Below are 11,658 nucleotides of genomic sequence, written 5' to 3'. Positions count from 1 at the left end.
TATAATTGAAATACTCTCTAATAGGATGCTTCCTTTTTTGAGTGATTTGGTTAACTTAAATCAGTAAGATTTTATTCCCTCAAGATGTATCTTTGAAAATATTTTGTTGGCTTAGGAAATTGTTAGAGATTATCACAAGGATAAAGGAGATCCTAGGTGTACATTGAAGATTGACCTTATGAAGGCCTATGATTCTATCAATTGAGAGTTCATGATGTATAGCCTTCATTGTTATGGTTTCCCTGAGAAGTTCTTAAGATGGATTAAAGAGTGTATTACTTCCCCTAGATTTTCTATTTGTCTGAATGGAACTCTGGTTGGTTATTTTGAAGGAAAGAAGGGGCTGAGACAGGGGGATTCCCTATCTCCTTATCTCTTTGTGCTAGCTATGGAGGTGTTTGCTAGGATTATGGCTGATCATACAAAGGCTGGTTCAGGTTTTAAGTTTCATCCCAAATGTTTGAAGTTAAAGCTTACTCACTTGTGCTTTGCAGATAATCTCCTCATTTTTTCTGCAGCTAGTTTGAGGCCCACTAACATCATTAAAGCTGCTTTGTTTGAGTTTGAAGAACTTTCTGGTTTGAAAGCTAATGCTGCTAAGAGTTCTGTTTTTTGCTCTGGGCTCTCGGATAGGGTGAAGACCTTATTGCTGGGTGAGTTGAAGATGAATGAAGGGCATCTTCCAGTTAGGTATCTGGGAGTTCCTCTCATTTCCACTAGGCTGTCTGCAGCAGACTGTAGAGCTTTGTTAGATAGAATTACAGGGTGCATTGATTCTTGGCTTTCTAGGAAACTTTCCTATGCAGGTAGGCTCCAACTTCTGTCATCTGTTTTGTACAGTTTGCAAGTGTACTGGATTGGAATTTTTATTCTCCCTAAGGCAGTCATCAAGGCTATTGAACTTAAATTCAATAGATTCATTTGGAATGGGAAAGCTGAAGGGACTACTAAGGCAAAAGTTTCCTAGAAGGATGTGTGTTTTCCCAAGAAGGAAGGAGGGCTTAGGGTTGAAAAGTTTGGAAGTTCGGAACCAAACTTCTATGCTTAGGCATACTTGGAGTCTCTTTGCTAGGTCTGGTTCTATTTGGATGCCTAGGTGAAGGAAAACATGCTGAAAATGAAGAGTTTTTGGAGTGTTGGCATCCCCCAAACATGTTCATGGAGCTAGAGAAAGATCTTAAAGTTGAGGGATATTGCTAAGAGGTTTTAAAGTTTGAGGTTGGCAATGGGGAGACTATCCATATGTGGCTGTATTCATGGCACCCTTCTGGTATTCTTTTGGAGACCTTTGGTCAGAGGGTGATTTATGATGCTCATAGCAGCAGTGTGGAGGCTAAACTTTCCTCTGTGATTCTTAATGGGGACTGGTTTTGGAGACCAGCCAAATCTGAAGCCTTAGTTGAAATTCAATCTAGGCTTCCTAAAGTTAGTATAGGCCTTCATGACAAGCCTATATGGATTGCTTCTAAGAAAGGATGCTATGTTAGTTAAGAAACTTGGCAGATTTTTAGAGAGAAGAAGGTGGAGATTGCTTGGTGGAAACTAGTATGGTTCCCTCTAGCTATTCATAAACAAGCTTTCATTTTATGGCTTGTTATGCAGAATAGACTCTCTACAGGGGATCATTTGCTTAAATGGGGATATAAAGGGGATGTCAAGTGCTTTTTCTGCCATAATCAAATTGAAACTAGAAAGCATTTATTTTTTGAATGCAGTTTTAGTCATCGAATTTGGAAGTTCTTAATGTTTCAATCCAGTGCGGACAAACCTCCTATTATTTGGGATGAGGTTATGCAGCTAGGAATCAAAAACTAGGGAAATAAAACTCTCAAAAGTATCCTTTGCCACCTGGAGTTGAGCTCTGTTATTTACAATCTTTGGCGCACAAGGAATGAGATTAAAAACTCTGGCCAGCCTAACACTGAAGAGCAAATCTTGAAAAAAGTTATTTGGGAAGTGAGGGTTAGAATAGCTGGGAAGGGTAATTTTCCTAAGACTAGGGAGAATCTTGTTTTAGTGGGTTTGTGTAATTTGCCTGCAGAATTGTTGTTCTAAGTTGTTTATGCAGGTTTGTGTTGCTATGTTGTATGTTGTTTGAGTTGCTTTCTATGAGGGTTGTCTCTGGTTGTTCTACTGGTTTTGTGTTTCTGTTGGGTTTTTTTGCAGGTTTGTTGTTCTACAGTTTGTTCTGGTTTAGTCAAGATGGTTAGGCCTCTATGAGGCTGTCTTGAGCCTGCTGTCTAGGCTTGTATTTGGTGTTTTCTTGGTGTTTTGGTTTTGAGCTTTAATGAAATGCTTATTCATAAAAAAAAAAAAAAAAAAAATTTAAAAAAATGTGCACCTTAAACTTTCAATTGCGATAATATCTCATCAAAGTCCTCCCTAAGACTTGCAAGAAAGATAAAAATATTCCTATATATTTCTTAATAAGACAAAAATACCCCTATAAATTACAATAATAATAATAATAATAATAATAATTTTTAATTTTTTTTAAATAAAAATTTTAATTTAGAAAAGAACGATTTCTTTTTTTTTTTTAGAAAAAAAAAACGAAAAATTTTATTTTTTTAAACGAAAATCTTTATTTAAAAAAAAAAATTTCCATTTTTATAAAAAATAAAATAAAAAATTTTTAATTTTATTTTTTTATAAAACGGATTTTTTCTAATTTTAAATTTAGCCTCCCCTTGGATTTTATTTTATTTTAGTTTTTAGTTTTAGGTTTTTTTATAAGTTTTTTTAGTTCTTTTTTTTTTTAGTTTTTATTTTATTAAGGGTAGTTTTGTCATTGGAGGGATATTAACAATATTTTGGTAATTTAGGGGAGACATTGTCACAATTGAAAGTTTGATAAGATATTGTTAATTAGGCGATAATTTGAGGGAGTTATGTGGATTTTCTCCTATAAATTATAATGATTGATTGATGTAACAATTAGTAAACTCTAGAATCATCCCGGGCTTCCCTACCAAAGGAAATTGAAGAAAATGTAGCACGATGCTGATGAAATATTTTATAGATATACAAATGCAATTATGAGTTCTGGCAGACATTATTAGTTCATGAACACATTGTGTTGGGGGAAATTAGTCTGTACCAAACTTAATCATTCTGTTGAGGAAATTGTCTAATTCATGTGAAGTACTTTCTCCTTATGAGATTTTAGGTTGTTGCATTTAATATTATACATCGGAATACATCATTTAAAATTTTAAAATAACGTGATTATATATTCATTATATGATAACATATGCATTATTAGATTTGTTAAATTTAATTTTAATTATGAAATTACTCATCTTCATTTCACTTGATATTGAAATGATTCTTGTTCGTCTAACCTATGCTTGTAATCATACTTCTTTAAATTGTCATTCCATTTATTATATAAATTTTGTTCCATATATTGTCAATTATACTCGCAAGGTTGCAATTGACAATAAAATTAAATTTCAGCCTAACAAATTTCCTATTGTGCAAAGACCAAATACCCTTAAATGATTTTTTATTTTATTTTTAAGAAACTCGAAAAGTCTGAAATTTGATATAATGATTTTTTTTTTTTTTTTTTTTCAGTTTTCATAATTATTTTATATTATATTTAAACTCATTAGAGGATTTCAAACTTAAAATAACTTCTTCTTTTTTAACTCTCCAAAACAGTTGACGGGAGCATTCGACTACCTCTAAAACAATTGTTAAAGTAGTTGGTTACCTCGAAAACGACATATGGGTGTGGTCGATCTCTCTAATTGGCTGCAATAGGCATGTCAACTACTTTCATTGAATGCAATAAGTATAAGACACTCTCAAAATAGTTAATGAGATATTCTATTGCTCTTACAATAGTTAAAAAAGGTGATCAGAACACCTCAAATCCGGCCAGCTCAAACGTATTTGGAGTGACAGACCACTGCATTTACTTTTTTCTGAGTAAACTGCCGCCTCATTTGGTTACTTTACAATGATTTGGCTACCCTCAAACAATTAAGAGGTGACCGTATGAGGTGGCTCATACACTCATTTTTTTTTTTTTTTTAAAAAAAAAAACGTTTGAATGACACGGCATTATCGTAACCGTTGGTTTGGTTACAAATGAAGGGTTTAGAATGTAAGGTATTGCAGGACCTTGGTCCATGTATAGGCATTCCCAATGAAGGCAAAAGAAGGGGTCAAAGGGCATCTTTTAATCCACCCAATCCGCAATCCTAGGCTAGGCTAGGTTGTCTCATCTTACGTATGTCTTCGTAAGTTGAGCTTAACTAATTGAAAAGCTCTCCTCGAATCTTGGTCTTCGTGGAAGCTTGTGCGGTCTTCGTGAAAGCTTGTGCAGAGGGATTGTGTGCTGAATTGAGATTCTTTAAAAAAAATTTAAAACTTTAAAATTCTCAAATATCTTAGTGGTTCAAGGTAATTTTTTCATTAAATTTTTTTTATTAAATGCTAAAATATAATTTATTTTAAATATATAAATGAGATGAAGGATTGAAATTTATAAATTTGAGAAAATTTTAGGAAATCTAGTCCGTAGAAGTGACCCTCAAGACCTGGCCACCTCTCTCTCATATTTTTTTTTCACTGGAATGTTCATAATTTCGGATCACCACATGACCATTTCCTTCTCTGTTTGAACTTTCCTAAACAATCCATCTTCTCTCCCTTTCCCTTCTTTTTCTTGGCGTCTTTTCTTGCTACAAGGGTTATCCTTTGTGGGTTTTCTTGATTTTGTTAATTTTCTATCTACCTTTCTGGGATTCTTTAACCCAACCCACCCTTTCCAAGCGTTATTCTCATTGTTGTTGTTATTATTCCTATTATTTTTATCCATTTTTCTATTGGGGTTCCCTCACTTTTTGTTGTTTTCGTCCAAGAGATTCTTCCCACTGGGATTTTGGCTTCTCTTTGTGTTCTGTAGCTTTGTAAGCATTTTTGTTTTGTTTTCTTACGTTGCATTTTATATTTGGTGAGTCTATTCTCTGTGTCATTTGGTTCATTTCGTCTCTGTTAATGGGCTGTTGATGTCTTTGGCCGTTGGAGTGGTTTCAAGTTCCAGAAGCATGGGTTACGATGAAAAAACCAACGAGGGCGAGGAACACAGTGAAGCTTCTAAAACACAGACAATAGCAAAAACAGCTACAGATGAAGAAAATGTCGGTGCCCCAGGAGGGCTGGTACGACGAATGAGTGAGAGTTCTATGTACGCAACTGATCAGGAGGATGAAGATGACGCAGGAAGGAAGATAGAGTTGGGTCCTCAATACACGCTGAAGGAACAATTCGAGAAGGATAAGGTTTGCTTCTGCATGTGTTTGTTTTTATCATTAATTAAATAATCAAATACTCTGTTTTTGGGCCTTTCGATTATGACAATTGTTTCTGTAATCTTTCTCGTTTCATGATTATATATGAAAATGTAGGATGATGAGAGCTTGAGGAGATGGAAGGAACAGCTTCTTGGGAGTGTAGACTTCAATTCTGTTGGTGGTAACCATTTTATGGTTTTTTCCTAATTGTTTATCTTTAAACTTCGTTTGATTGCTGAGAAAATGGGGGGGCGGGCTGGGGATTCAAATTTGGAAGGTTCTATTTTTCCAAAAGTAATTGGATGCACATAGAATTAACAAAAAAAACAGACGTTAACATCCTATTGTTTCTGATTTTGTTTTTCTATTCCTTTTGTGTGTCTAATGTAGAAACTCTAGAGCCAGACGTTAAGATCCTGAGCCTCGCAATCAAGTCCCCTGGAAGAGCTGATATCTTTCTTCCTATTCCCGACAATGGAAACCCCAAGGGCTTGTGGTTTACTCTGAAAGAAGGAAGCCGTTACAGCTTGAATTTCACTTTTCAGGTCAACAATAACATTGTTTCAGGTCTCAAATATACCAACACTGTGTGGAAAACTGGTATGAAGGGTAAGCTCTCTCTCTCTCTCTCTCTCTCTCTCTCATGCACACAAACACATGGACTTTATGCTAAAGAATCAGGAGATATTTGTCTGTCTTGTGAATCCTTGCACCAGTGGACAGCTCAAAAGAGATGCTTGGAACCTTCAGTCCTCAGGCAGAGCCTTACACACATGAGATGCTTGAAGAGACTACACCGTCTGGCATATTTGCCAGGGGATCCTACTCAGCTAGAAGTAAGGTTGGTTCAGCCAATGTTCTATGTTGCCTTAGCCTTTGGTTTGCCTTAATTATTCTAAATAATTTGACAGAAATTCTGTATCATGAGACAAGGACATAAAACTTTAGGCCATGTTTGTTTGTTTGCATTGTTTTATGTTCTCGAGACAACAAAATACTTCTCAATATATAAAAATAATTTTCACATTTATATCACGCACACTAGTTCAAACGCAAATAAAAATAATAATAATAATAATAATCACTCTTCAAAACACTTTAAATAGCAATTAATATGCATTTATGGATGATAAAGACTATCAGTTTGGATTTGTCTCATTGATCTCCTTCGCATTCTTTTCTTTTTCTTTTTCTCTGTTTTCAGTTTGTTGATGACGACAACAAGTGCTACTTGGAGATCAATTACACATTTGATATCCGTAAGGATTGGCAGTTGGTTTAGACTGGGAAGTCTCCTTTCAGTGTTAATTGTTTTCTAAGCAGAAATCTCGTTCAGTGTTGACATGTCTCATTACCAGTATCCTATCTATTTTCAATCCTGTCCGAGATCAGCACCTAAACAATGAAGAGGGGATTTTTGTGGGGAAAAAAAATTGAAAAAGAAAATTATATTCATTTAGTAGGTACTTGTTAATAAAGTTGAGCTTTTAAGGGCATTCTCTCTCTCTCTCCCTCTCTTTCTCTCTCTAATTGTTGTGAATGTCAGCATATCCATGTAACAGGGGACTTGTTAATTTCTGTTATATTTAAACTTTATTTCTGTACTTTGAGCTTGCTAACCTTTCATGTAGAAAATGGCACGTTTCATAGTTGTCTTTTGTTCTTTATTCTCTATGACTTCCAACTGCTCAAGCTCGCCAAAGCATGTTCCTTTTGTTAAGGAAAAGCATTCATTTGAAGAATAGCGCACTGTTTCATCCGTAGCTGTCTTCTTCTCCTACTCTGTTTTGGATTCAGTGTTTGAATCCAAATAGATCTCCTTTTCTTTTAGCTTTATAGTTGTATTATATCTTGTCTTTTAAGCTCTCTAGTTGTATTATTTCTTATCTAGTTGATTTCTATTGTAACTCTTTGTCTATATATATAATAAGAACGAAGCTGATACTTCATTCTGCCAAAAGCAAGTTTCTTTGCTTTCTTTCATAGTATCAGAGCCTACCACAGGACGAATGATGCCCACACTACTTACCCCTTCGCTACTTACCCCTTGACAAGAACCAGGAAAAATACTGACTTACATGTAAGAGAGTTACTGACTTACACGTGAGAGAGTGTATTGAGGAAAAATCTCACATTGCCTGTGTACAAGATCTTAGACATGTTTATAAGGAATAAGCAACCCTCTCTTATTGAACCGGTTTTATAAGATGAGTTAGGCCCACGAATTTCTTTATGATATTAGAGCCTATCTGCAACGACTCCGATGGACAAATCAATTAACTGGTAATTGACCCTATGGCTCGTCTCCCAGCCCTATCCCTCACGGGATAAAACTCAGGGATCACAACCTCTTATAAGCAAAAGATCTCAGCGGAAGACTTTCTAAATTATAGGAATAGAGAATAATAATGAAACAATCACACATTCATACACCAAAGTAAACATAATTCCTCATAATATAAAAGAAGTCACCAAATGTACCGGTCATCAGACTATCATCAAAATAAAAGGTTACATCCATTAGTATAATTGTCTTACAAAAGATCAACAATTCAAATCCTAAGTTTAAGCAAAGTTAAAGAGATGATAATCTCGATCATGTTTACCCGAGTAGTTCCTCCGTCATCCCACATGGACTTCAATCAAACTGAGTCCATATCCTCAAAAATGACTCAGATTAGGTCCTACGCAATCACCCATGTCCAGTCCATAGGCATCCTCGTCTATGCTAGCTAAATCGCACAATTATTTGTAATGAATGGGGAAAAACATAAAATAAAGGAGGTAAGTTTAAAGACTTAGAGCATTCCCAGCAGACTCCCTTATAGGGAGTCTGTTCCTTATGTATAGGGAATATGTCTAAAAAATCGCAAAAAATGTTCCCCAGCAGACTCCCTATATGGTTCCCTAAACCATCAGATGCTACAGTAAAACCCAATACATTGGGTTCTACTGTATCGATCCTAATGAATTATTTAATCCTAAAAACACTCTCTCTCCTATCACGGCTATCTATGCACGCAAACCTTCTTCTTCGTCTTCGACGTCTTGCTTCCTCTTCTTTGTGAAGCACGCTTTAGCACTACTATTCCATGAGCTAGAAGTTCATGGATGAGCATCAGAAGTCGCCGAAGAGTACTCAAGCGGCGGCCACAAATTCATGCTCGTTCGTGTCGAGTTTAGTTGCCAACTGGAGGATCTCTAGTCGTGGAGTGCTTGCTTTGGATTGAAGGTTGATCTGCTTGGGATGGCTTTCGATTAGAATCATAATATGGGTTTCTTTGATTTTTGAAGGGAAATTTTGGTTATCATGGTGATTTGCTTTGCTTAGGGTGTTCTGAAATGTTGAGATGGGTCCTTTGATTTACCAGGTTGAGATGGGTCCTTCGATTTTGCAGCAAGGGTAGAGGACCGGCAGGAAGAAGAAGATGGAAAAATTTTGCAGCAAGGACTGGTTTTCTGCCGGCAGAAAGAGGACTCGCAGAAAAATTTTCCCTTCCAGCAAGGGCAAAAAACCCAAAGTAGAGGGAAGAAGAAGATAGCTACGGGAAGAAAGAAGAAGAAAATATGAGGGAGAGAGAGAAAGTTTGTTTAATAAATTAAAAGAGTAAAATAAAAAAAAAATAATATTTTAATGATATAAGGAATGATAAGGGAAGCTATTGGGGTGCATATTGACATAGGGAAGCATAAAGTAGTTTGAATCCTTAAGTTTAGGGAAAATGACAGGGAAGCTGCTAGGAATGCTCTTAGTGAATGTTAATGCAGATAATACCCATGCCAATTTAGTGATGAACTCTATTTTATAAAGTATGCAACAGTTCCATCATGACAGTTTTCCATAAATGTGATATAGATATATGATATATGCATATGATATAGAGTAACAATGATAGTTCAATAGTATGATTTACCTGAGATATTATTCCTTCTCAGCAGGGTTGACGCTGTCCCGACGGACTTGTAATACAACATCAGTGCCCCATATATTGTACGCTACCGTACATCCCATTAGCGGCACGACTGAGTTCAACCTCGGGTGGCCCACACCATTAATGATGTCTATCCTGTAGTGACCGCCCGTTAAGGCTGCGCCGGTCACGAAACAACCATTGAATTCAAGGCCCATATAACACACATACATTTGACCATAAAGTTAACATGTATAGTAAGCCCATGGTCGTTATCTCGCACATATCGGTGTACCATGTCATACGATGCAATTAATCTTGTCCGTATTTTACATACATGCTCTTTTTGTAAGTCTCACTTTCATTAACATGTTCAGTACAACGTTTTTTCCGCAAAAAGCTAGAGTTCATGTGCTATAAAGTGTATATTGTGAGAGTTGCAAATATGCATGTCTTGGTACACAAAATAGACGTGCAATGTGGGAAAATAAATTGTGAGCATTATGTGAGTTAAAACTAACCTGGGTCAATTAAATCCTCCGAGTACTCCTTCAACAAGTTCGAGTCCTGCAAATCTATTGAAAACCTTCTATTAGTCGTAGGTCTTACTAAAACAACCCTAGAGCATAAAAATAGGAGCTATCAGATGGTTGGCCAAAATAGCGTTCCCTGTAACGCTTCTGACCGTATGTTTGGTCTCGAAGCCGTACGTTCGCCCAGAAGGTTTAAGGTGGATCCTCATTTTGTCCATACGTCCTCCTATTCTCCCAAATCAATTTCTAAGGCTACCAAAGGCTTTCTCAGACTTCCTATCACAAAATGATACCTCCATGCACAAAAATCCGTTGACAAAGGCGAAATAATAAATCGACTCAAGTAAAGGCTTAAAGAGAAACAACATACTCAAAACTATAGCTAAGCTATCTATGAAAGCATTTAAACATCATAAAAACTAAGGAACAAGTTAGGCTTGGGGATATTACCTCCTTGAAGTGAAATGATAACCTCCTTCTCCACCAAACTCACAAATTCACAAAATTCACACTCACAAAGGGTTTATGGGAGCCTAAGGGTGAGTTTGAACAAGAAAAGGGTGGGGGTGTAGGGGTATTTATAGGTGAGAAAGAGTAGTTGGTGCTATAAACGTCCATCCGGTACTATTGGGGTGTACATCCGGTACTATTTACGCAGTGGTGCAAAGACTGTAACGTGCGTCTAGGTATTATCCAGAGGTTTTTTCAAAAAGCAACGTATGTCCGAGTGGTACCCAGGCGTACATCCTTTTACTTTTTGAAGGCGTACGTACGGTGGTCCCCTTGTGTACGTCCGGTACTGATGGGCGTACATCCGGTCAGAAAGTCCAAAATACCCAAAGTGCCCTTCCAGTTGTTCCTAGTGACCCAAAACCCAACTTAACCTTCTAACTAAGCTATCTAAGCTTAGTTAATTATTTGGGTCACTACACTACCACCGGATGAATGGGGCCCACATTACTTATCCCGTGACGAGGACTAGGAAAAATACTGGCCTACATGTGAGGAAGGATGTTAAGGAATAATCTCATATTGCCTGTGAACAAGATCTTGAGCATGTTTATAAGAAATGTGCAACACTCTCTTATAGAACCGATTTTATGAGATGAGTTAGGCGCACAAATTTCTTCATGGTATCAGAGCCTACCACAAGACGAATGAGGCCCACACTACTTACCCCGTGACAAGGACTAGGAAAAATATTGGCCTGCACGTGAGGGAGGGTATTGAGGAATAATCTCACATTGCTTGTGGACAAGATCTTGGGCATGTTTATAAGGAATAGACAACCCTCTCTTATTGAACTAGTTTTATGAGATGAGTTAGGCCCACGAATTTCTTCACCTTTTACTTTGTTCTATGTTATGTTTTGTTCTTTGCGTGTTTCTCTCTCTTTTTTTCTTCCTTTTTTCCTTCTTCAGTATCTCACATTCAACATTCATTTTAGAAAAGCTGTGCGCAACTTAATCGTTTCTAAGTCTTGTGCGGATCTTAGTTGTTAAACTGGCCAAACTTTTAGTTCGAAGAAGACAATAACAAAGGGCAAAATAGGCACTAATGTAATGGGGGAAAAAAAAAAAAAAAAAAAGAGAAGAAGAAGAAGTGATTTTATGATACAAAAGAGCACTAATGTAATGGACTTACTTTTTGAGTGCAAAAATAATTGCTTCAAAATGAGAAGAGCTTGAGCTTTTACGGTAAAGAATTCACTAATCATGTGGGTTATGTAAATGTTCCTCAATGGCCTTTCCCATTCAAAATGTTTCTACACCATTGCAAGTGACTGGCAGCTTATCATGTTCTTTTGCTATGAAGCAAATTATGCTTCCAAAAGCTACATGGATCTAACCCAACTGGTGTGACCTAGTTGGTGACCTAATTGGTGCCCAAGTGTAATGTCCCAATATA

General features: G+C 36.5%; 2 protein-coding genes across 3 annotated transcripts; both read left to right on the top strand.

The window, feature by feature from the left end:
• The first annotated feature begins 214 nt into the window (after positions 1-214).
• Positions 215-967, top strand: LOC132174291 (uncharacterized). The gene has a single exon (XM_059585969.1). It carries the CDS (start codon positions 215-217, stop codon positions 965-967), a length of 753 nt encoding a protein of 250 aa, XP_059441952.1.
• A 4,042-nt stretch (positions 968-5,009) lies between these two features.
• On the top strand, positions 5,010-6,589 carry LOC132176221 (rho GDP-dissociation inhibitor 1-like). 2 transcript variants are annotated; one of them, XM_059588365.1, is made up of 5 exons: positions 5,010-5,294; positions 5,421-5,487; positions 5,697-5,915; positions 6,023-6,147; positions 6,511-6,589. In XM_059588365.1, the coding sequence occupies exons 1-5, from the start codon at positions 5,022-5,024 to the stop codon at positions 6,586-6,588; spliced, it is 762 nt and encodes a 253-aa protein (XP_059444348.1). In that variant the 5' UTR covers positions 5,010-5,021; the 3' UTR covers position 6,589. The 2 variants fall into 2 exon arrangements, with proteins under 2 accessions (XP_059444348.1, XP_059444347.1); XM_059588364.1 differs by having other exon boundaries at positions 5,022-5,294; positions 6,023-6,142; positions 6,511-6,566.
• Positions 6,590-11,658: the final 5,069 nt, after the last annotated feature.

The sequence above is a fragment of the Corylus avellana genome, chromosome ca3 (assembly GCF_901000735.1).
Source record: "Corylus avellana chromosome ca3, CavTom2PMs-1.0".
NCBI classification, from domain to species: domain Eukaryota; kingdom Viridiplantae; phylum Streptophyta; class Magnoliopsida; order Fagales; family Betulaceae; genus Corylus; species Corylus avellana.
The sequence above is the reverse complement of the archived record's forward strand: the minus strand, read 5'-3'. Positions and strand labels throughout refer to the sequence as shown.

Excerpts from the sequence above, each read along its gene's own strand:
- LOC132176221 (XM_059588365.1), top strand. The coding sequence starts at position 5,022 with ATGTCTTTGGCCGTTGGAGTGGTTTCAAGTTCCAGAAGCATGGGTTAC. Across the intron at positions 5,295-5,420 it reads AACAATTCGAGAAGGATAAG|GATGATGAGAGCTTGAGGAG; the intron begins GTTTGCTTCTGC and ends ATGAAAATGTAG. Across the intron at positions 5,488-5,696 it reads AGACTTCAATTCTGTTGGTG|AAACTCTAGAGCCAGACGTT; the intron begins GTAACCATTTTA and ends TGTCTAATGTAG.
- LOC132174291 (XM_059585969.1), top strand. The coding sequence starts at position 215 with ATGTATAGCCTTCATTGTTATGGTTTCCCTGAGAAGTTCTTAAGATGG.